The following is a 24,370-nucleotide window of genomic DNA, read 5'->3' as shown; positions in this document are numbered from 1 at the left end:
CCAATGATAGCATGCTGCAGTCTTCCAATAATACTAATGAGAGCATGCTGCAGTATTTATTTGTTCAATTATTTTAACAAGGTGAGCTCTTTAGCCCAGCAACCCATCTTGCTAATGAACGTATACTGCTTGCTCGGCAATAGTGACTACTGCAATTTTTCTAATTTCTTGTGCAGATCCCAACAACGCAAGGCGGTTGGTTTTCGTCGGGCACGGATTAGGAGGCTTGATCGGCTTCTGCTTCGTTACGCTGCACGAAGACCTGGTGTACCGCATGATCGTCATTAACAGCTACCATCCTTTGGCCTTCGTAAAGCAGCTCCGACGAAGTCTCATACAAATGATGATGTCTTGGTAAGAATTCACTTTTAAAATCGATGAACGTGCAGTGTATCTCATTTCTTATTTACATTATTTCAACGTACATAGCTCGTAACGTTCCACGAATGCTAAAACATGTAATTTGTGTTAATTAAAAGTTGTCTTCGGCGTTCAGGCCAGCCTTAAAACTGGGATAGAGAGCACCTTTAAATAAGAAGTTACGTCACGGGTGGTGCTAATTGAACCACTTGGCACTTCTTGGCGGTACTTCTTCAGCCTGGACACGCAGGAATAGATCAATGATATTAACCAAATGGTTTTCTGTAGCACCCTAGGATTCGAAACACGCACTCACAAAAGAGCAAATGAGATAGGCAGATGCCGTAAATGTGTGCCAAGGATACAGTCGAAAACGCCAAATTGTACATATATTTATAAGGCAAAAAACAAGAATTCAAAAAAGAAAACCTTTACAGCGCGAATGAGTGTTCACGTTTTACTGCCAATAGTAATTATATAGGCACTCGAGGGGCATTTTGCCGTCGCCGTCATGTTCCGTATAAAGTCTAAATTGATTATATCGCCCCGCGCGTCGTATGTTCTGTGTATGAGTTAAAGCTTGCGAAGCCTTGCCGACGGGCGCGTCTCAAGCAGAGACGAAACGCTCCGATCGGCTCCGTAGAATTGAGGAGCAGCAAGGGGCGCCGGGGGCAGGGAGGGGCTGCGTCGCTTTAACTGAGAAATTTGATCAAAGGGGCGCGATCGCGCGCGTTCTTTAGACAGAGAATAACAGGTGGCTCATACCTTTGCAAGTGCAATGCTCTCGACCGCTTCCTTCGCGCCGAAGCGACAGACAGTGCGAAAACCGTTTCGCTAGAAGAGTGGTCGTACTTAAAGCTTTAGTCGTGCTCCTTTACGCCATATTTTAACATGAAAGTGTTTTATGCCGGGGTCCACCAAGATTTTCATCACGTATTTCCGTCATGGAAATACGTCAGCAAAATGAACGCCATCGAATGGCAATAGAAAAAGAAACTATAAGAAAAAGTTCTGTAGACAGGAGTCGAACCCATGACCTCTCGGTCCGCGACGATGACTGGCGTTTAGCCATCTGAGCTACCGCCAAACACATAACGGAGGCTACACGATCGCGCCTTTTCTTTCACACTTTCCTCTCACAGTGCTCTTGCATGGATGAATGGATGGATGCTATGAGCATCCCCTTTATAACGTGGTGGTGACATGTGTGCCACCAGGCTCGAAAAACAAAACAAAAAGCGCGCCTTTGCTGCGACCGTCCCATTCGGCGCGTTTCCAATTCGCCGCGAGATCGGGCTACAGGTGACAGCACCATCGCCGCGCAAGTGTGGATAGGCGGTTGCCGGCGCGTACACAAACGCACACAACAGCGCTTCGTTGTGAGCGATCTGACCCGATTTCCGGCAAACAAAATGCATTGACTGCAGCTTTCTGGTAATATGTGTGCTCTTCATTAAGCGCGCCGAACGTTACTATCACTTGCGAGAGAAGCGCATTCTGCCAACGAACAGATTCCTCGCCTTCGGCAACAGTCGGCGTTTTCGCAATGGATGACGTTTTCTTGTTTTATTTGTACATGTTTAGCTTGTGTTCCACCTACTACGCACTGCTGTTGCGCGACTGAATTAAGTATTTACTTCTTGTTCATCTGGATATCCCCGACAAAAAGAAAGCCCCTATTCCTTCACGATGTTCAAATAGTAGTTTGTGCCCTGCGTACTCAAATATTCATCCGCATTTCTTATTCAGTTCTCCATGAAATGTAGGACAGTTGATAGGTTTACTGAGGAAAGCTACGTGGCTGACCGTGCTTTAGCGCTACGGAGACGTTTAACACGCACACGCTTTGTTTTTACTCCAGTAACAGTACGCAAATGTAACTGTACAGCACGGAACTTTATTCGATTGATTACTTGCACGACTGTAATGGAACACAGACCCGGTCAGGGGACCAAAGTACGTTTTTTCATGCGAATAATGTCCGCTGCTTTCCGTCAATCTATAACAGCGCAACACAAACGCTCAAGATAATGTAAAGAAAAAAAGATGTGGCTTCGCGTGAAATTACTACGACATGAATCTAAGGTACGCCGTTCGGATTAATCTTGACCATCAGGGCTCTTTAACGCGTACCTTAATTTAAGTACACGGGTGTTTTTGTATAAATTTCGCCACAAGTTAAAATTGCGCAAAGAAACTCAGTTTTGTGGTTTTCGTGTCATTACATTTTCAGTTCTTTTTAGGGGACAATTTAAGTGCCCAAGTGTCAGACGTGACTTGACAGAAATATTTCTCTGTAGTGGGACCAAGACCGTACACAACTAAAGCTCGTCGCGTAACCTATAAACGACAGTGCCGAAGTTACACACCTAACCACAACGCGCAAGTACATGAGAGCCTTTTTTTTTTACCACCGAGCCGCTAAAAGGCTATATTCACATGAGATTTAATACTTCTCATCTTTAGGACAACGCCAAGTGCACTTGGCAATGCGCTTGGACCACAGAGCGGCACCTACACTTATAGGACTTTCGTGAACGGAGGGTACGACGACTACACACAGAACTTTCGACAAGTGCACTCATTGATCTTATTACTGTACATATACAGCCGGTCAAGGCCAAATGCTTCTTTACATCGCGTTAGGCATCCGTACGAGCGGTTAAAGTAGCACTAACGCGACGGAACAACCCGCCTTTTGAGGACCTGCATGACGTACGCGCGCATGCAAACACAACGTGGCTAGCAGACGACGCATGGAGCAATCCACACTAGGCGCGGTTCAGCCAGAAGCCGCCAGGCGGCGACTCCGCTCGATCTCGCAGCCAATAGAAGTGTAATTTCGTTTAACACACCGCGAGGTGGTGTTTGTAGTTACGCCAGGTCGCACACTGAAGGATTGAGCTGCTAACCTTACTTCGTGCAACACTCCAGTTTGTTGCTACCGCACTCATTGCTTCGCAGAAGGGATAAGGTTTGGGCGTTTTGGTTGGTCATCGTTTAAGCAGTATACATAGCTCAGAAGCGAGCACAGCACAGGAGGACGGCACCGTCCCGTCGTCTTCTTGTCCCGTGCTTGTTTCTGCGCTATGTATTCTGCTTAAGTTATTCAATGCTTCGCCGTTGCGGTGAACCTGTGATATTTTTGTTTTTGCGGCACAAAATGTTAGCACTAAACATACACTTAAAAATTACTTCAAAAGTGTGCAGCGTCAAAAGTCCGTAAGACAATCACCCGGAGGTTATGGTCTGCCAGGATACTTAGCTAGGGCTGTAATGAACGTCTACGTTGTATAAGCTCTAGGGTTCAAGCTTCTGGGAGCGGGTACTGGTAGAGAAATCTTAAGTGTTGTGAGAAAATATGCGGCAGCAGATGGAGCATGCCCTGTTGAAATCTACATTAAACGAAGCTTCGCTTCGCAGAATATCCAAGTCATTCTCTCTCGGCACGAAGTTTCCTTTCCTCCAATTTCCGTGGCTCTGTAAGCTTTTAAGGCGAAAGCTTTATATGCCTCATCAGACCGAAAATCCGGCGTGATCGCCAAACAGTACAAAAGAATTAGGTGCGGTTTCACTATTACAAACACCAACGGGCAGCGGAGCTCAGGAAAAGCCTCAGCGGCGAAACTCCTACGCCGCTTTACTATGGTTAAAGTGAGCTTTACTATGGTTTACTCTCTCTCTTTCCAGTTCATTTCCCTCCTCCTCGCCTCACTCATTCCGTGCATTGATACCCCATTGCTCTGCTATGCTTTACTCTCTCCCTTCCTCCTCACCCCCACCTTCGCTTCCTTTTCTCAACTCTGCTATGCTAGGCTTTCACTCTCGCCTATGCCTGGCTTATGCTATTGCCGCGAGTCTTTTATTTCATGCGTTGAAGCTTCACCCACAAAGACTGTGGGCAACGCGCTGCGCAAGCCTCGCCGTGATGTGTAGGAAGCTTCGCGATTGTTTTGGAACAATCCGTTAAGATTACGCGCCGCACGAGAATGTTCCAGCTTTGTCGAGAGATAACGCCGCCAACAGCGATATCGCTGGAAAGTTCGATAGCGCCTGTATAAATGCCGACGCGCTTGATTGCTTGTCAGTTGATCGACGGTCGACGCCCCGTTCGCCGCTATTATTGTACAGCGTGTATTGCTGTAGTTTGACTATCAGTTTCCCGGCCACAAGTTCGGCCAAATAAACAGTTTCGTCTCGGACGTGCTGACTGCTGTATTCGTCGACGTCACGACGCCGTGACACTATGTTTTTCCTCTCTCTATGCACTTGCCCGCTCTCCTGGCTCGGTTATGCTGCGAACGACATCGCTGTACACGGACTTAGTTCCACTATAGCAGCTCCCCTATAAAAGTACAACAAACCAAACAAAAAAAATGCCGTAGATTGAGGCTCGAGCTGTACAATCATATTATATTCCCGGCGTTCGCGTGACTAAGAAAAAACTGTGTTCCATTCAAGCATAGGTCGAGAGGCGCGAGCTGCGCATTTTCTTCGTACCTGCCGCACTCGCGTAAAAAAAAAGAAGCGTCCTCCTTGAAAGGCCATATACGCTTTCGCCTTTAGGCCGTCGTTAGTGCGTAAGGGATCCCGGTAATTCCTTCAGCAAACCTGCACATTACAACGGAAATCCGTTTGTTAGATTCGCTCCGAGGAATTAATGCGCGACGGTTGCGTCGTCCGCGATGCCGAGTCTTCTTCGCCTCTCACCGATCGTCGTGCCGTGACGGTTGCCTCGTCCGCCAAGCCGAGCACCTCTCACCGATCAAGGTTCGCCTTTCCGTGATGTCCTCGTGCCTCTAGCCGATCGTTGCCCCGTTCCTGAACTCTGCTGACCGGATCCCCCTACTCCTACTCTTTCCTATTACTCTTTTAATCCCTCCTTATCCTTTCCCTCTGAGAACTACTGCTGAGGTGTCATCCCAGAGATAGACAGTTGCGGGGCTCTCAAATTTTCTTATCTTCCTGTTTTTTTATTATTAAGAATCACTCCCTCCCCCACGTTTGTCAGCTAAAAGAAACGTATCTGCCACAGACATTGGGAAAACCCCACTACTCATCACTGGTCCACTAAAAAATACGAAGTGAACACACGGGCGTCAAACACCAACGTACCTAGCACACAAGACGACGCATATCGCGACAAAAGGACTCATGCTGTTCAAATGGAAACGTTAAAGGAACACGCGCTAATACCAAAAGGGACTTTCTGAACAGACACTTCGGATTTAATTGCAGGGTGTGTGATCGGCTACGGTTCGAAATTCTACGTCACCTATGTCGTGTCACTCGTGTGCTATGCCGCTCCTTTCACCCACCTGAACAGACTGGAATGGCTCCTCAGTTTTAACGGGAGAAGATTAAGGAGCTCGTTTCGCAGAAATTCCGGTGTCGGCGTCGTTGGTTGTGAGCGAAAAATCAGCGTTGTCCGTCAGGGAAAATTCGAGATAGATGCAAATTAAGAAATAATGGAAAACCTGCGGTTCGAGTGGGACTCGAACCCGGGACTTCTGCGTGGCAAGCAGGTCCACGTTCACTTCTTGCGTTTGTCTCGTTTGCGCCTTATTCCTTCTGTTAAAGTTAAAGGTGTTCTACCACAGAGCCACGCCCGTGCTCGAAATTGCTTCTGCAAAAAAAAAGAGAAAAAAAGTATACGAATGTTATGCAATGCAAGGAGTGTCATGAACACATGTGTTATTGCTTGGCAGAAGCGTGGAATCACAGCAGGCGTCAGAACGTGCAAATTGCGCAACGAGGGGTTGGTTTAAAGACCCATCAATTAAAAAGCACACAGGCAGAATTAGTCGTCATTATCAGCAACAGCATCAACAATGTGAGCAGCTGCGCTGCTGCGCGTGTTGCCGTACGGATCCGGAGTGGATACCTCGCCAACTTGCAAAATTAAGAATTCTGTGGTAGTGGGCACTACGCAACTGTACTTGCAGTAGGCATACTAGGGTAGTTTGAAAGGGCCAATTTACAGGCGCACAGGCGTCCCATTTCTTTGAGATATGATTCAGATGTCCACCGAGAAGAGAAGCCAGGCTAGCGGTTGAGTAAGTGATGCGAACAGGGCCCGATTATTGTCTAGATAGTGATTGAGTGACTACCTTCAGGTGTGGTGTCCGAAAATTCTCGACTTATGGCGTGATGAGGCACGTAGTAGCATTTGTCTGGGTCCTCGTTCACACAAAGGAACTTTTTCGGCATGTTGATCAGCTTAGTACGGCCCGATCACCTCGTCGTACTGTTGCATCAGCTCGGGCTCTACGAAAACGGGTCGTATACTAAACTGTGAAATCTTCGCGCGGCAGCCACTCGGTTGCCTGCTATGGTAGAGTTCGACGGCCTCCAACGAAGTGCGACTTCATGTCGCCCTTTGTTGTTCAAGATTCCTTCCGTGAATCACCGGATTACGTAATTCACGTAGTCGTCGCTTGTAAACAGAAACCAATGTTATCGAGAGTCCAGAAATGTCGCAGTGCGAGCCGCATCTGTGTAGACGCAGCTCGTGCGAAATACACAGACGTGCGCAGCGGCATGTTTCAGTTGTTCGCATTGTATGGGAGACTGAAACGTCCAACCAAGCTTAGCGTTCAGCGCCACTAAGATTGCATTCTGCTCACGCGGCAAACTTCGTTCAGCAAGACTTCGCACATCTGATCCGCTACCAAAAAGCAAGGCTATTCCGACTTCTCTTTTTAATCCGGAAATTCCTACCATATCAGCAACAAATTTCTTTTCATATAATAGTTTTTACACAACCTTGTTCGTGGTTGGAAGTTAAAGTATCTGCTCTCACATGAATGGAGTTCTATAGCTATTTCATGCTTATAATGATCAAACTGATTCATTCAGTCGTCTCTTAGGAGCTCCTGTTGGATCCTCCAAACGCCATGACCTCCCTGTCAACGGCACACAATGCTGGTAGGCTTAGTCTCTTAGAGACATCTTCTCTACTGAACGTCTTTTTTTGGTTGTCATTATCAAATGCAGCTCCGGCCCAGCTTCGCTCAGATGTGTTTGGCAGCTATGCGCGAAATGTGTGCCGTTGAACCACGTTTTCTGAATTGCTTCCCTGACGGTTTATTCGCAGGAATATATAAACTAGGGCTCTTTACTTCATTTGAGCGTTATTTGGGATGTCTGAGTTGGAAACAACGATCGCATGCTTCCCTTTACACTTACAAGTTACATGACAAAGGCAGTCTTTAGAGTGCTGCCCCTTGACTGTGAACTTCAAGCATCTATCCGGCCTTGGCTAGACGGCTCTACTTTTCGTGAAAGCTAATGTCGATAGGGCATGAGTCAGTCGTGTGTCCTGAAAAAAAAAAAAAAAAATTGGCCGCGCATCTGCGTGCTTCGCTGCAAATGTCGTCTAAAGACGATAGAAGAGGCACTGCGTGAGATATGGAAGCCATCTGGCAATACGTCGGGAAACATGAGTGCTGTGTTGCGGGCTGGTAGTAACAGCAGACAGCAGGCGAAGACCGGCGGTGACCAACGCGACCGGCGGGGACGCCAGCCAGCCCGAACACGCGGTTTGGCGCGAAGCGCTGAAGCAGAAGAAACGTCCGCACTCAACGAGTACTCTCCACACACTCTTTTATTTACACGTCGCTTGGGTAAAACAGGAATGCCAGAGCGGCGCCCCATGGCATTCGTACAGTGCAATACTGAACCGAAACCGAAACACAACAATGAGTTCGTGCAGAGGGCACGGAGGAAGGCAAGTTTCAGCGCAGCTTAAGAAACTAGGGTCTCTAGAATTACGTATCTATGTATTTTCTATTAAAGGGACACACCAGATATGCGTAATGTTTGCTTTTTGATCAACAATGTACACAAGTATGAACATAGTCAGCCGTTCAAGATGGCTGGCCCTTGGGCAAGTGGTTCAACTTTGGCTGGGTTGCTGAATCGAGTGACGTGCCGACAAACAGAAAGAAAGACAGAAAGACAGACCAAAATTTCTGCGTTTAAGTTCCCCAAGAAAGACTATCGTCTTTAAAAAGGCAAAAGAAGCAAGTACCGTTTTGATTCTTTGCGTAGCTGCGCCGAGCAGAAGCCGTAGCTGGAGGATTGTACAGCGTGCTTTGTCGGTTACTTGCATACCTCGTCCACAAGCGTCCACGAAGGCGCTCTTCTCACGAGCCTCTGCTTCCACACGCACGCAGCCCAGGAACTCCTGCTGTTCAGTTTCCAATAATTGGACTCTTGCGACGTTCGTCTTTTCGCTCGATTTCTTAACCCATGATAACGTTACCTAGAATCGCTTTAGGAAGAATGTCGATGATCATGGCAGCGTAGCAAAGTTCCAGGTAGAGTGACCTAGAATAGGGGGAGTGTCCAAAGCGCCGCGCGAATACACGGGAGGAGCGAGGGCCTTTTGCGGTGAACTTCCGCGCCGCGGCGCTGCCGTGCCGGACCCGTTAAGGTACGTGCACACTGGCGGGAAGCATGCCGAGGCTGCCTCCCGCCCGTCGGCGCCTCCGCGCGGCAAGCAGCAACACGCTGTCCACATTGCCGGCGCGAGAATCACGAGACAAGAACGGGCATGTCGAGGAGCGCGCACCCGCCGGCTTGCTGCCGGCTCGCGATTTCTCCCAGAAAGACGGAGAGGAGTTGCGCGGGTGAGGAGAACAATGTCTGGTTGCTATGACGACAGCCCGTGTGAGAAGGAAGAGGAGGCAAAGCGGGCGCTGATTGGTGGTTTGCTTGCGCGGCAGCCGGCGGTAGCGGCGAAAATAGGTCCCCGAGCGATCGAGTCGGCGGGAGAAAGATTTTGACGCTCCGCGGGAGAAAGAGAGAAAAGCGGCATCGAGCGAGTGGTGAGCGGCGGGCGGGAGAGTGCGTGTGTTGTGAAACGATGATTTTGTGTATAGACGTCAGACTCTGCCCAGGCGGCGCTGCGAAAAACACCGCCACCAGCGCCCTCATCGCAGCCCTGGCACTAACTGGGTAGTGCAAAGAGAGCCGTCCGCAAGCGAATGTGCATAGGCCACACTATGTCCCTCCTCTATCGCTGGTGTCGAGGCGCCGTTTCCTGAAAATCAAGGACCTGGAAAGCTTCTTCCGCCAATCCACGCTTCAGAAACAAAGGGAACTGATCAAAGCGAACTGCGAGTACAATGCAAAATAAGTTTTAGGTATTCCCGCGCGCTGCAACTCGCAAGTACAAGCGAGCATCACACGACATCGAATTCGAGACAAGCCCTCCGACATCCGTTCTCTGGCGCCTAAATGCGTTAAAATCGGGATCTACGTAATGCCACAGCGGTAAAGTACATACACGATCAATTTACTTAGCTATGCATCTTACGATCAGTGGTACAAAACTCCCATCAGGGACGAATGGGCCCGGCGATTTTCGCCTTTGCAGTTGCATTCTCCGTTAATTCATCTCTCGCTTCCTGTGCATTAGACTGTTTTATTACGCATCCTCAAATGGTCTCTTGATGGTCGTCTTCCGTTTGTGTGTACTGCAAATGGGGATACGTGCGTCCACTTTCGCGTGGTACAACCGAAGGCAAAACCGTGGCCTCCGAGATAGCTACGGCAACCGCGGAGGACACGGGCGAAACAAACCTGAAGGTGGTCACGACCAACGTTCTGCGATTTACTTGTATGGCGCATGTGTTAGCTAGTTAGAACCAGAACTCTGACCCTTCAAAACGTACGTCCGCGATTATGTGTTGTGACGACCAACTCGTCGCAGTGTGCGTATCACGTGTCTTCAGACTGCCTCTAGCTGCTCATTTGGTGTTACACGACAAGCACCGCGGTCAGAGCCTCTGCTGAGCTTCATAGTCAAGGTTACCACGGTTCTCCATCAGGGCTACGCAAAACAACAGCAGAGCAACATTATCACACTTCTCATGCGACCGGCTGTGGAGAACGCGGGTACTTCGCTTACCGAACACGCTCGAAACATCCCATATCCAGCGCTCTCGCCTTTCTTCTTCGTACGACAACTATGGAAATCTTTAAAACTGAACGTTGTTATGCATTCTTTTACGTCCGTGGCAATTCACAACGCAACAGTGCGTCTTTTGCGACGTTTCTTCGTAGCGTGCGGAGGGGTCTCGTCTGCTGCTGTTTTCACCGTCGTTCTGGCGAGTGATCCAGCAAGCACTTCACGACGGTACGGTGGCGCGTCCGACAAGCGGAGAGCAATTCACAGCTTTCGTTCTGTGTGTTAAATGCGCAAACACACGCGATATTAAGCTCAATCGTTGTTTCGCACTCGCTAGTTGCACCTGGTCCCATAGCAAACTGTGCGAGGGAGTCGGTCTATGCACTACTCAATATTTCTCCGACAGGTGGCGCCACACGTCTTGGAAACTCCAGAGTCTGACGTCTATATCCTTTCAGCTGGTTTGTCACCGCATTGGTCCACACTTCCGCGGCTGTTTAAGGAACGCATCCTGCGCGCACTTCATCGTGAGAAAAAGCGCTTAACTTCGTGTGGAATGACGAACGTAAACTTGCTGCAGGAGAGAATAAACTGGAGATAACCAGGAGAACGTAGCACATATGCACGTAGTAACTAGCTCATGCTAACGCGTTTGCACCCTTCATATCCTATCTTTTATTTCGTGCGTACCATTTGTTTTACAAGGCTTCCTCACGCGCTCTGCTGTTTCAAGCCATTTCATGCGAAGCCGAATGTGTCAGTCGGCGTGGCCGCGGTACCAAAAGTAAAAAAGTACTCGCATAACTCGCGTCTCGTTCACTTGGTATACACGAAAATTGGCACAGAGGGGCATCACTAACCTGACATGCTTGCCATTTGCGTAACGACTAACAATAATAATTAATATGGTGTGTGGCGCGCAAACCCGCTTTCTGTAGACAGAAATAATTCTGACGATGTGTGGTCTGACGACTTGTTTCCGTCAGGTTATAAAAAACTTGGTAGTCACCGATATCGATGTCAACATGTTAGACTTACCCATAAATTTTGAAGAACTGACCACGTAAATAAAATGTATGCGAAAAAATTACATGAAAAAAAAAAAAACATGGTCCCTTATGCATTCGCCTGAGATGACCCGAAAACGAAAGCCATCTTTTTCGTCAGTCGATGCATTGATCCTCCCTCGCCCCTCTCCGAAAGCTTTCTAACGTGGTTCGGACTGCCGACAGGATCGAAGGCGTTGCAAGCTTTCTGCACCTCACCTGCTTTTACATTGCCTCTGTGATCGGCCCCCGATCACGGAGGCAATGCAAAGCGACCATGTCATGTGATGGCGTCATCATATGACGTCACGTTGAATGACGTCATAGCGACGTCACAAAGTCTGTCGACGTCATCGCGTGAGGATTTTGTGCATCACTCGTGTTGGTTACGCGGGACGCCGACGGTCACTTTTCGTGTTTGATGAGGCATCTAAGGCTTTAGCCTTTAAAAAAAAGACAAACCAAAGAAAATGAAACGATAACAGTGCAATATCGTGTATGCCTCACTTCATGTTACGAGCGATCGCCCGAAAACAAACGTGATTCTCAGTTCAGAGCAGCTGATTGCACGCGTCTGCGGGACAAAGGAGGCTTGCTTTACCCGTCTGGTCATCTGTTTATATTTATTCAAGAGATGAGCAGGCTCGCTATTTAAGTACTCCGGAGCTTCAGCACGAAATTGTGGTGGACGCCATATTGAGGTCATTAGGAAAAAGCGGGAAATTGCGGTCGGGTGCCCTGTTGGCGCGCACTCAACTGCCGCAGAAACAATTGTATTTTATGTAACTACTCGTCCCCATCTTTTTGTAAAGTCTCTGAACCTGGCGAACGCTAACCTCCGAGAACCGTGAGAATATCTGAAGTTGAGAATGAGTTGTTCGAAACTGTTTCCATTTCGTATGGTGAAGGCTTGAAGCAATGCACGCATCTCGCGCGAACGTTTCACACTGGCGTTCAGCAATCCAATGCAACACGCGATAATATATATATGTTATCACATGTTGCATTTTTTCTGGCTAGGTACATAAGGGATCTCTGCATTTGAACAATTTCCTGAAGTGATTGAGATATTACACTTCTATTTGTCAATTTCTTACCGTATTTTCGTTCAGGCAGCTTGGACAGCAAGAATGCGGGCATTTGTAACTTTGTTTCACGATATCTTTATATTTGTAAAGCATTTTCTTATTACGCCTTTTATGCAAAAACTTGTGGAATCAGGTTAGTTTACCTGGCATTGCTTTTCTTTCAAATGTTTGCGCACGGTGAGCCTTGTTGTACGCTACCTCAGAAGCAAAAATAAGCCAACAGCGTTGCGGTCGTATGGCCGTCTCTACTATTTTTTTCTTTTTTTCATTTCCTTGCGTCTTCCCGGTGTGCTCCGTCCATAATAATACGCTAGTGGAGGCTAATGAATTGTCGAATAAAGCGGTGTGCATATGGCTAGTAAACCAGTGGCGACCATGAGTAAAATGCTCGTAGTGTGAAGCGGTCACTGCGCGCAAGTATTTCAGCTGACTGCGCGTGCAATTTACCTTTTTTTAATTACTCTTAATTCGCGCATGCGTGATGCTATTGCCCGATTACTCGTGCGCATAAGGTTTTTTTTTTTCGTTCTTTGCTTGTGCGTGTTCGTTTTGCGCGTTTTTACACACGCACCAACGTTCTCGAATTCTGTGACCGGAACAAGGCCACGATGATGCCGCTTGACACATGATTTTTTGCATTCTGTTGTTGCCCCAGCACTAACACAACGCCTAAAGATGGAATAAGCTCCATTCCGCACCGCATTATAAAAGTTAAGTAGACTTCAAGTGTCCTGTGTGGAAACGCGGCGCAAGGAACTACAGCGCGTAGCAGACGCCCCTCGCTTTCCGCGCTCTTCCCGAGCGCGGAAAGCCCACGGGTCCGGCGCAGCAGCGGCGCGGCGCGGGAGTTCACGGCAAAAGGCCCACGCGGGAGCCGGCGCTTTGGACACTCCCCCTATTCTAGGTCACTCTAGTTCCGGGCATCCAAGCCATTTGAAACCTCTTATGTTGAGGTGGACGGTATCTAGTAAGTAGCACAAGGAGGTAATGTCCGTGGAATACTGGCTTATGAGTTCGTAGGTTCACCCATAGGCGTGCGCACAGGGGGGGGAAGGGGGGGGGGGCAGGGGGGGCGGCCGCCCCCCTATTCACCTAAGAGGGGGGGGTGCAAAGTCAGCCCCACACATTGACATGATAGGGAGGGGCGGCGCTGCGACCAACCTTCGCCCCCCCCCCCTGAAGGGGAACCCTGCGTACGCCTATGGGTTTACCAACCCTGCTCAATCAACTTGTTTTATAGCGGTAGCAACTATATGGACACTCTTGGCGGATTTGTGCCGTCGCCGTCAGGTCCCGGATATTTATATGTGTATATATGAATAAAAGCCACAAATAAAAATAATTAAGAAGAAAAAAAATGGCCGCGTATCTGCGTGCTTCGCTGCAAATGTCGTCTAAAGACGATAGAAGAGGCGCTGCGTGAGATATGGACGCCATCTGGCAATACGTCGGGAAACATGAGTGCTGTGTTGCGGGCAGGTAGTCCCGGCGCAGCAGCAGGCGAAGACAGGCGGTGATCAACACGACCGGCGGGGACGCCAGCCAGCCCGAACACGCGGTTTGGCGCGATGCGCTGAAGCAGAAGAAACGTCCGCACTCAACGAGTACTCTCCACACACTCTTTTATTTACACGTCGCCTGCGTAAAACAGGAATGCCGGAGCGGCGCCCCATGGCATTTGTACAGTGCAATACAGAACCGAAACCGAAACACAACAATGAGCTCGTGCAGAGGGCACGGAGGAAGGCGAGTTTCAGCGCAGTCGCATTTTCAGCGCAACTGAAGAAACTAGGGTCTCTAGAATTACGTATGTATGCATTTTCTATTAAAGGAACGCACCACCTAGTACTTACCTAGTGATGTTGCGCCTCAGATATACGTGATACTTACTTTTTGATCGACAACGTTCACAAGTATGAACAGCCGTACCAGTTCAATATGGCTGGCCCTTGGGCAAGTGGTTCAACTTTGGCCGAGTGGCTGAATCGAGTGACGTGCCGACAAACAGAAAGACAGACAAAAATTTCTCCGTCCTGTGGTGAAATAAACTTTTTCTAAACAGACAAATTTCTCCGTTTAAGTATCCCAAGAAAGTCTATCGTCTTTAAAAATCCTAACGCTCGACCGGGTTTTCGAACATGCGACCCCTCGCTCCGTAGCTCGCTGCCTTACGCAATTACGCCATGCCTCTTTTTTTTAACACAAAAGTGTTTTATGCCGGGGTCCACCAAGTACACCCGTCACGGATATGACGTTGATAAAATGGACGCCAACGGGTAAGAAAGAGAAAAACCAAGAAAAAGATACCCCGCTGAGAATCGTACCCACCACGTTGCGGCCGCGACGGCAAGCGCCCGACGCCCTACCGACTAAACTAACTCGGTAGTTGCTACACACGGCGCGAACGCGCCTTATATCTTTCACACATTCTCTTTCTGGCGGGCGGAGCAGGGCGGTGCCGCCGTCTGTGAGATGTGAAAAGAAGTAATGCTTCACGATCGACACTTACTAGCGCTTACTCCGAGATTGCACGCGATATCGGAGGTCATGGTTAAAGCGTCTCGATACCAGAGAGGTAGACTGGCTGCGCTGGCGTCGCCGAGGCACCCTTGACGCAGTTACGTTCTCTGCCTTTGGCTTCGTGTTAGCGTGCGTCGGCTCATCGGAGTAGTGCAGCTTCTACGTGCACCAACGGGATTTCTCCGCCACCGACTGCTTGAATTGCGAGAGCACCGACTAACAAAACTGCTGCAATATGCGTTGCAGAAAGGACGCGATTTCGACGGGCGAATTTCGTGCCCTGGTGGAGCGAGAGCAGCGCCTGCGAGACAGAGGCCAGCGGGACGCACGCGTTTGCGTCTCAGGCTACGAACCTCTACCTCCCGTGTTGCTGAAGCGCTAGTGTGTGTTATGTATGCATGAGCACAGGCGTCAGCTACCCATTACTAGAAAGCGCACACCGTGCCGTTTCTCTCCTTAATTGACGACGCTTTGAAGAAGTGCATACCGGGTACCAGTGTTGATTTTGAGCTTGTTGATATCATCCTTACGCGGGATTCACGATTCGCTGTGTCCAAATATATGTTCACACCGTCAGTTACCACAACGGTTTAATCATAATCATGGGCGTTAGTCGTCGCGATAGAGACATGCTGTCAACATGGGTGCATCCACGTCGAACGGTGCTATAGCTGCCAAACACGAATAGACACTGTACAAGCTCTCATATATCACTACGCAATAAGCACTACTTCTGTGAAGACACGTTTCACTTTCGCGTTATACCGATTCCTATGACGGAGGGATCAGCCATGTTTTTTAATTACCCCATGCCTCATTCGTTTCCCAAGATACTAACGGCGGAATACAAACGCACGCGGCGTTGGGTCAAAAGCACAGGAAGCCGCACGTGGCGAAATTAAATTTATGCGAGACGCCGGCCATGCCGCATCGTTGCCGGCGCTGCGTTTGCGTCGTATCGCTGGCGACCGACTCTAGTAGTTTTCTATTTTTGGGTCGCAGCGCCACGCCACTCGTGTCCAGTCAGCCGGGAAAAAAGAAGAGCGTACTGTGGCTCGTGGTGGCCCGAACTAGTGGGAACGCTTTGGCTCTGACAGGCTTATGCCAGAGGAGGGAAGAACTGAAACGGCTGAACCAGAATTATAGTGTATATGTTAAACCGCGACCAGAATCCTGAGGCTAAAATTACAGCGCAATCGCACAAGACACCCACGAAGAAAAGAACAGTACGACACAAGTGCTAACAACTGCTTTATTGTTTCATACGCCAATGCATACGTAAGCCCAAGGCTAACTTACTGCAGATGCGCACACAACAATACCTCTAAAGCAAAACGTGTAACAAGGATGATAATGCATTAGATACCCCAAGATATGAAATCATATTCAGATGGGCGAAAGGACAAAGAAGTAAAGAAGGAGTAAGAAGGACAGATAAGTCCGTTTGCGCTGTAATCTTAGCCTCAGGAATATGTGCCAACTAGAGCCAATGAAGTTTTATCTCCAGAATCGACGCCCGCAGGGAACGCGAGCCGTGGCTTCAGTGCCACTGCCAAGCGCTGTCTTTATTTCCTTCTCTTGAGGTCGCATGCTCTGCCCTTTAGTTTGCCGCCAAAAGGAAGGCGCTGCAGGGTCTTGGGACAACGTGAGCGTAAGAGTCCGAGAGTGCTTTGTGTTCTGCGCATGCGTCCTGGCGGCTCGCAAATTTCTTGGGTCCCCATATTCTAAAACTGTCTAGTGTTCCGCCGGAGTTGGGATGTGCGCCTTCGACTTGTACTTTGACATACAGGGCGAGTCGACCGTGCTCGTGCGATTATCACTTGAGGAGGAGTTTTGTACGTCTTGTGCTTTCACCGCAAAGTTGGACTTGAAGCTATAGACCACACGAAGATCACTTTGCTCGCTGCAGCGGCAGCGTTTGCGAAAGGAGCGATCTGCTAGCTAGAGGAGCCAAGTTAGTTGAAGGTTAGTTGAGGGTTAGTTGAAGTAACAACTGTGACAGTTCGCGCTCGTCCCATGTATACCTCTGCGTTCTTTTCGTGCATCGTTCTTTGTGTTTTAGCAGCGCGCTGCAAGTTTCGATCTGTAACCGTTGTTAGTTCGCACTCGCCTTGTGTGTTTTCTTTTCCTGCGTCCTTTGTGCTCGACAGGGTTACCAATGGTGGCTACTTTTCGCCAAATTGGCGAATTTGAGAGGCCCGTGGCGACCTAAAGTTATGAATGGCGACATGGCGAATTTTTGGCGATTTTCAGCTTAGGTCTCCACTGAGTTATGCATCCTAAGCTCAGTGCCTTCCCAACGAATGAGCGGCACTATTCTCTATTTTTCTTGGTTTTGAGGTGCACATTGCGCGCCGTTCTGTATGTCCGTCCTGTAACTCGTGTGTATCTCCTCAATTCATCTAGACGCTTCTAACTCAATTCATCTAGATTCATCTAGATGCTTCAGAGCTTCGCTGAAGTTTCGCTTCTGAAGGGGCCAGATGACGGGTTGGTCGTGTGTTCCGGCCATTTGCTCCGCCAAAGCTCCAACTATTCTGAATAGCTTGGCGACCTATTCACCGCTGCAGTATCCCCTAATCGAGCTCGTATAGCGAAGATGGGCGGATACGCGGGTGTTCCTGCAATAAAAAATTATTTATTCAGGCATTTTCTACTGTTCTCGGTGAGCGTGTGCAATGACAACAATTGCTATATAACATTTTACAATGTCTACCTGTTCAATTATAACGCACTGGATTGACACGGGTAGATATAAGTGATTATATATGAAAGGGAGAGTGGCGTCCGGTATCATATTAGTTCACACTGAAAGGCATAAGACTCACTAATGAACGATACCTGTAAGAATTCTGTCTTACTACTTTCAATAAACCTGTTAATCCCTTTTTTTATATGAGGGGATGTAAAGCTGTCTACAAACAACGCCTTCGCGGCTTTCGCCTAAGGTTTACCACACTTTTACCTTTCAAACGAGCGGACAGGGATGGCAGGATATCATGAGCGTTTTATCCTTTCATACTTGCGCCTCCGCGCACATCTTGCGGCTAGTCAGGAGAACCAGGTGCACCAAGCACTCCCATGGTGAAGGGGCGATGCGCCTGGCATTGAGAAATGTCAATATACTTTAAGGGCTTTGAATGGCATTGTATTCTACGGGACTATACATCAGTGGAAGTCCTTATTACTAGGATATGCCGCACATATCTAGAATGGCGAATTTTTTGGCGAAATTTGTAAAAAAATGGCGACTTTTGGCGACTTTCTGCTCGTCGTTTGGCGACATTTACTCGAAAGTCAGTGGCAACCCTGGTGCTCGAGCAGCACGCAGCAAGTTTCTAGCTGCTTGCCGTTCTTCCTATGAGACTCCAATTTCTTGCTATCGCATTCATTGCTTCGCCCGTGAGGCGAAACTGTGACTTTTTAAAAAAAATTGCTCCTTAAAAGTGTGATGGCGGCTCGCCGAGCTGCGCCTAGCGCGTGCGACGCATTAACTCGCCCGGCGCGCGCTGTCTTCGTCATCTGCTTGGTCGTCTGCTTCGCTCCCCGAACACGTGCGCCCTGCGCGCGCTCTCCCGCTGCGCCGATTTGTCCGGCGTGGGATGCAATAACTCGGATGGGCGAGAGAACGAGTGCAGAGAGAGAGAAAAAAAGAGAGATAGAGAGAAAGACAAGGGACAGAGAGAGAGAAAAGGATAGAAACAGACACAAAAAGGAGATAGAAAAGTAGAGAGCAAGACAGAAAGAGAAAGAAATAGAGAGAGAAAGACAGACATAGAAAGAGCGACAAAAAAAGAAACCATAAAGTGAGAGAAAGGAAAGAAACAAAAAAGAGAGAAATAAAAAGAAACAGGGAAGGCCGCCCAGTATAGTATAGCCAGGGTTCGGGATAGGGGTGTAAGGGTGAGGAGCCGGGGAGAGAGAAGCATTGAACGGCCACGTATAGTATAGTATAGAAGGTGCTGGGAAAGGGAAGTGTGGGTGAGCTCCACTGCTTCCTCGGTCTTCGCGCCACCAGTGCGTAGCTATCGCAGTGTTTGTCGGCCATCATATTATTTTTTATGAAAGAAATGGTGCTACCTCATGCCAACTTGTACCTTAATTTGTAGGAATAAAGCGAGAACGTACTATCGCGTTTTCGGCATATTCGCAGGTACACGGTCGCTTTCAGAGTTCCCTCGTTGCCAGAGCAGTACATGACCATCAAGGACTTCGCATTCTTCGACTACATACTCTGGGATTCTTCGACTGAGGAAGAAGTGAATGCGACAAAATACGTGTATTCTCAGCCTGGTAAGCGATGACGCTTTTCTTCGCTAAGAACTTTTTACGAAAAAACAAAAAAAAAAAACAAAACAAAAAGAACGTGCGGCTGTAAAATATCATATTATATACACTTTAGCCGCTGAGAATACAAGCACCGCACGAGAAGACGGCGAGAGAGAGAGAGAGAGAGGGGGGGCACTGGCTTTCGTAGACAGCTGAGCGTTTTGTTTCAGCAGAAAAGGTAGCTTTTGCGGGAATGATATTTCCATAGCATTGCATAAGACCTCAAAAAAGGCTAACCTCGCATGCATTATCATGTCGTACTCCATGCTTGAGCATGTGTTTGCTGCGCACGCGCGGACTGACACTCTGTCCCGTCGTCCTCCCTTCACGTCTGTGTGTTCTTAGCGCCTAAAGTTGTTATTATATGGTTACAAACCGTCAGGAACAAGAATGTTACAGAAAGACGATGAAGACGGCGAATGCAACAGCGCTCGTTTTGTTGCTGTTCCTCCACCTTGGCTGCAGCTGCTTCTATCTCTCTCGGTGTATATTTTGTAAATACATTTCTTTCTTTTATGATATCACCTCCGTGACTTTTGGTGGAGGTGCGAGGTAACAACACTATACAACGGAGCTCCGCAGCAGTGGACGCTTGGCTTTTTCCGCGATGGCAGAAAAGGAGTCCGCTTTTCCGTGGAAAAGATGCTCTCCCTGTTCGGCATGTCTGCTCACCGAAAGGCAGCGGCCGAGAAGGATTTGGCATCTCGCGCAAACATCGACAGAATTGCACCTGACCTATATACAGAACGTGCTTGCCTACTGCCGCAAAGCAGATAACGGTATAGATGAGACCAAGAAAGTGGGGCACATATTGAAATGCTTAGCAGGTGATGCGTTCAATCTTCTCATATGCAAGGACTGTGACACCGTGGATGCCATCGTCAAGGAATTCCAGAAAGTCGACGTATCGCTCATCATTCGCTCGACTTCCGAACGCAGCAGCAACGTGGTCGTGCAAAGTCGTACGTGTTTTGCAGGCGCGGCTAACTGCCGAGGAAGTGATGAAAATAGTCCGACTTGAGCTTGAAGCTATGTCTGCTGCTTTCACGTGGCCCCGTCCCTGTGACTAGGTCCCAGATGGTATCGCTGATGCACGCTATCATTCGTCGAGAGCTTTCAAATGCTGACTTGTATTCTGCGTGCACCACAGCTCCCTCCCGACAGATCGACCGCCATCGTTCTCACTTTCATATGCCAAAGGTCAGAGCCTTCCGGTGCGTACTCGCAATCCGGTCGAGTGGAGGACTCCTGATGACCATCCCATTCGCTCTAACTGCCGTATTGGTCGCGTGGCCGGCCATTGCAACAGCGGGTGGTGGTGTTGTAATCAGGCATCCTATGAGTACAGCCATCGCCCAGAGGTCACCCATGAACGCTTCAAACCTTACCGCGAACCACGAAGGCCACCAGTGACGACGTTCCTTCCATGCCGAATCATCGTCGTTCACCATGCATCTCCGCATGGTGGTCGGTCTCGTTCGCCGCCCTCCCGTCCCCCATAATCTCGCTCGCACCAATTTGGCCGTTCAATACCCGACAGAGCACCTGTCTCGGGCAAGCAATACAATGCAGCTCCCGGAGGTGATAGTGCATCGGCCACTTGCCTGCCAAATCCTCTGACCACATTGAAGACTAGACGCGACCTTATTAATGTTAAAGCGGACGACGCACTCGTTGTCGCTATTGCGGACACAGGGCCCCATGTACCAGTGATGAACTCGGAGCTTCGTCGCCGCCTTAAAGGGGCCCTGCAACGCTTTTCCAAATAGACATGGAATCGCTTCATTAAGGGAGCTTATTTCCTCGCGAATCGACCACCGCAAACATTTTTAGAATCCGTCCAGTACGAGCGGAGTTACAAAGATTTGCCGCACGCTGTAACTGCTTTCTCTCTTCTCTCGTCCCCACGAAAGCGCTGGACGCTAAGCAGGGAGGGGTGGCACGGGGGAAGAAGGTACGTCACGCGCGCCTCGTGACCTTGAGCACTTTTTCTTTTTTTTTCTTCGAGCGCGAGCACGCGCGAGCGGTAAAGTGACGGCTTCCCGCGGCGGCCGCAGTAACTACCGAGCGCGCCATGTTCAAATCAGCCAATGGCGCGGCCAATGTCAGTGACGCGGTAAGCATCATTTTTGTCGAGAGAAGAGGAAGCCTCTTTTTAGCTGACTTTGCGAATTTATTGCAAATCACATGCCGCGTGCTGCGCCATAATGTTTGGCTCGCGTGTTCTCGGGAGCCTCGACTACAGATCGGCAGCGTTTTCTGACCATGCTGAAAAAGTGTTGCAGGGCCCCTTTAAGAAAGTTTTAACACCTTCCACGGTGCCGCTCATACAGGTCACCGACAGTGGAACGTCTCCCGTGCTTGGGATGTGCTCTGGGCGTATAAGTGTTGTTCACCGATCCACAGCCCTACTACTTGCCGTGCTCGTGAAATCCTATCGTGAGCTAATCCTCGGCAAGGACTTTCTATCCGCCCACTCTGCCCCTATTCAGGGGGCGCGGCCGTCGCCAGCCCCAATGACCTAAAGAGGGGGCGCAGAGTCTGCCCCATACCTTTACCCAGTCGGTCCATTCACGTCATTTTTAACGCGCAGGGTGATTGCTACGCATGTTTCTTTTTTTTTTTTTACGATAATGACGACCAGGGACCCCTGATGTTGCATTCAAAGAACTTCTTACTTGCCACCTTCAACCCGGAAAGCTAGGAACCAATGGCAGGCCTTTCTGAGAAGCACGCCGTCGTTTCATTTTAATTTTTTCATCAATTTAGGAGTTTGTTTTCTTTCGGACTCGACCGACGGATGGGGCGGAGGGGGGGGGGAGGTGTTGTTGCGGTGAAACGTGGCTCTCCCTAATGGAGAACCCTACGCACGCCTATGGTGCACCCATGCACCTAGTTTGGCGACTCTGAAATGCTGGGACGACGGAGCTAAAATAACATTTCTCGTAATAGTTAGAGTTTTGCGAATGTAGACTGCTTTTTCATCTGAGAAAATATTTTCTGTCGTAGACATTGTCCAAACGAAACATACTTGTATAAGTTTCTTCTGTTTGATGCTGTAGTGTTCTTTTTTTTTTTTCTGAACTCCTCGCAGGGGCTCTGACGGGTGTGCTGAGCTACTACCGTGCATTTAATCACGACAGCGAGCAGTTTATGAAGCTGAAGTACCACAAAATCAGGGTGCCTACGCTCATCATGTGGAGCGAAAAAGACCGCTATCTTACTACGCCCATAGCCGAGTTCAACAGAGAGCACCTGAAGACATCCTCCGTTGTGTACTACCCAAAAGGAGGCCACTGGCTGATGCGCCAATGCGCGGACAGCGTGAACAATCACATTATCGAATTTGCATACACCGGAAATATCATTTATAACGAAAGCGTGACACAATCGCAAGTTCCCTTGACAGAGTACAGCTGCGCAGAATCACCAAAGCCGTCCAAAAAGAGCTGAGTAGTACAACTACCGTACAAGGTACCATATGTGACGTCCATCATGAGTGCAGAATTTCGCATACGCAGCGTAGCTCTCATCTTCACCAAATAGGGCAGGTGAATTAATATTGCTAAACTTGTAGGCCATTACAGCCCATTGTGTACTCGTGAACTTAGAAGAACCACCTTTTTTTGCTACACCTTTCGCGAGGACGTATTTACCAATATCCTCAATATCAGGGAAACGACGCAATTTTTCTCATCACGGGATGTGGTGTATGTATAGTTCAGTCAACGTTACATTACTTCTATGCATGTTCAAGGCCAGCTTTTCTAAATATGTTTTGCTGTTTTGAAGAAACTCGCTCAGAGTTCTAAGAAATGTGCGCCCAGTGAAATATTCATCCCATCATTTATGGAAAGAGCGAACAATACGCCCAACGAAGTAATTGATCTGCATCTGCCTCCATCTCATCCTTGCGCCCTTCATTTCAAAGAAGATCAACGCCACTTCACGAGGGTTGGCTGTTATTGCATCACCCGTAACAGCCTTGCAGCCATTTTTTTGTAGTAGCTACTGAAGACAGTATCCTCATTTGAAGCGGCATCGGTTTTTAGCATACCTAGGAATAATGTGCCGGTCTGTTACCTGAAATATGTCATTGGCAATTGAAACTCTTTTCGCAGTTGATGCGCCTAGCGGACACAAGTCTTCGCGTTTTTTTGTTTAAAAAACAAAATCCCGCTACCTCTTTCCGCAATCATCGTTGACTTCTCACTTGCATATGTCAAAAAGTTGCGTTCTTCGGAAGCTGTGCAACAAAAAGGGGCGGATGCTTTTGGAGACAAAGGGCTGTTACATCGAGTACTCCTGGTTAGCCATTTTCACTAATAGTCATTACCTCAAGTACGCTTACATCCATAGGCGTGCGCAGGGTTCCCCATTAGGGGGGGGCAAAGGTTCGTCGCAGCGCCCCCCACCCTACTAAGTCAATGTATGGGGCAGATTTTGCGCCCCCTTCTTAGGTGATTAGGGGGGGCGGCCGCCCCCCCTGCCCCCCCTGTGCGCACGCCTATGCTTACATCATATGTGCCTAATAAATGATTTTTTACATGTCTGGGAAGTGCATGACACTTAATGGCTATGACCTAAGTATAATTACCATCGCTATAACTGCCATCTGAAAAGCCTCCAGCCTCTTTTTAAGCACCACCTTATTATTGCAAAAAGTCCAAAATGAGACAGAACTGTCAGAGGATCGAGAGGAAAGAACGAAAGCAGCAGTTCATTCCATAACAGGTCTCCTATGGCTTTTCAAATGGTTGCACAGTAAAGCACTTTAAACATTACATGCAATGTTCCGCTGGAGTCTTATACTAAAAGCTGAACAAGCGGCGAAAGGCGGTCGAGTTAGAACATGTCTCAAAGAAAGAAATAACAGCGCAAACAAGGGACAAAGAACATGGTCCTCGTGTTTCCTTTTCTGCTCATTCCTTCTTTGGTATTGGCCTCGAGGGCATAGCGTGGCGCCACCTACGTTGTGACGTCACTCATGAGACGCCGGATTACTGTCGTCTGCTAGAACACCATATTTCCTGCGCGTTTGACCCCCCCCCCCCCTCGTTTGTGTTGTGGGCACCGACCGTGCTTCCCGTTGTTTTGAAGCTCATTACTTA

The 24,370-nt window shown here is 48.7% G+C and overlaps 2 protein-coding genes across 12 annotated transcripts in view; one reads left to right on the top strand and one right to left on the bottom strand.

The window, feature by feature from the left end:
- LOC119375196 (GRB10-interacting GYF protein 2) overlaps positions 1-24,370 on the bottom strand; it is a 676,837-nt gene that overhangs the window by 158,072 nt on the left and 494,395 nt on the right. The gene's annotated exons all lie outside the window — the stretch shown is intronic.
- On the top strand, positions 111-23,613 carry LOC119373397 (epoxide hydrolase 4). Its single transcript, XM_037643425.2, has 3 exons — positions 111-354; positions 19,084-19,223; positions 22,354-23,613. The coding sequence occupies exons 1-3, from the start codon at positions 275-277 to the stop codon at positions 22,710-22,712; spliced, it is 579 nt and encodes a 192-aa protein (XP_037499353.2). The 5' UTR covers positions 111-274; the 3' UTR covers positions 22,713-23,613.

This window comes from Rhipicephalus sanguineus, chromosome 11 (genome assembly GCF_013339695.2).
Source record: "Rhipicephalus sanguineus isolate Rsan-2018 chromosome 11, BIME_Rsan_1.4, whole genome shotgun sequence".
Taxonomy (NCBI): Eukaryota; Metazoa; Arthropoda; class Arachnida; order Ixodida; family Ixodidae; genus Rhipicephalus; species Rhipicephalus sanguineus.
This window is presented reverse-complemented; position numbering and strand designations above follow the sequence as displayed.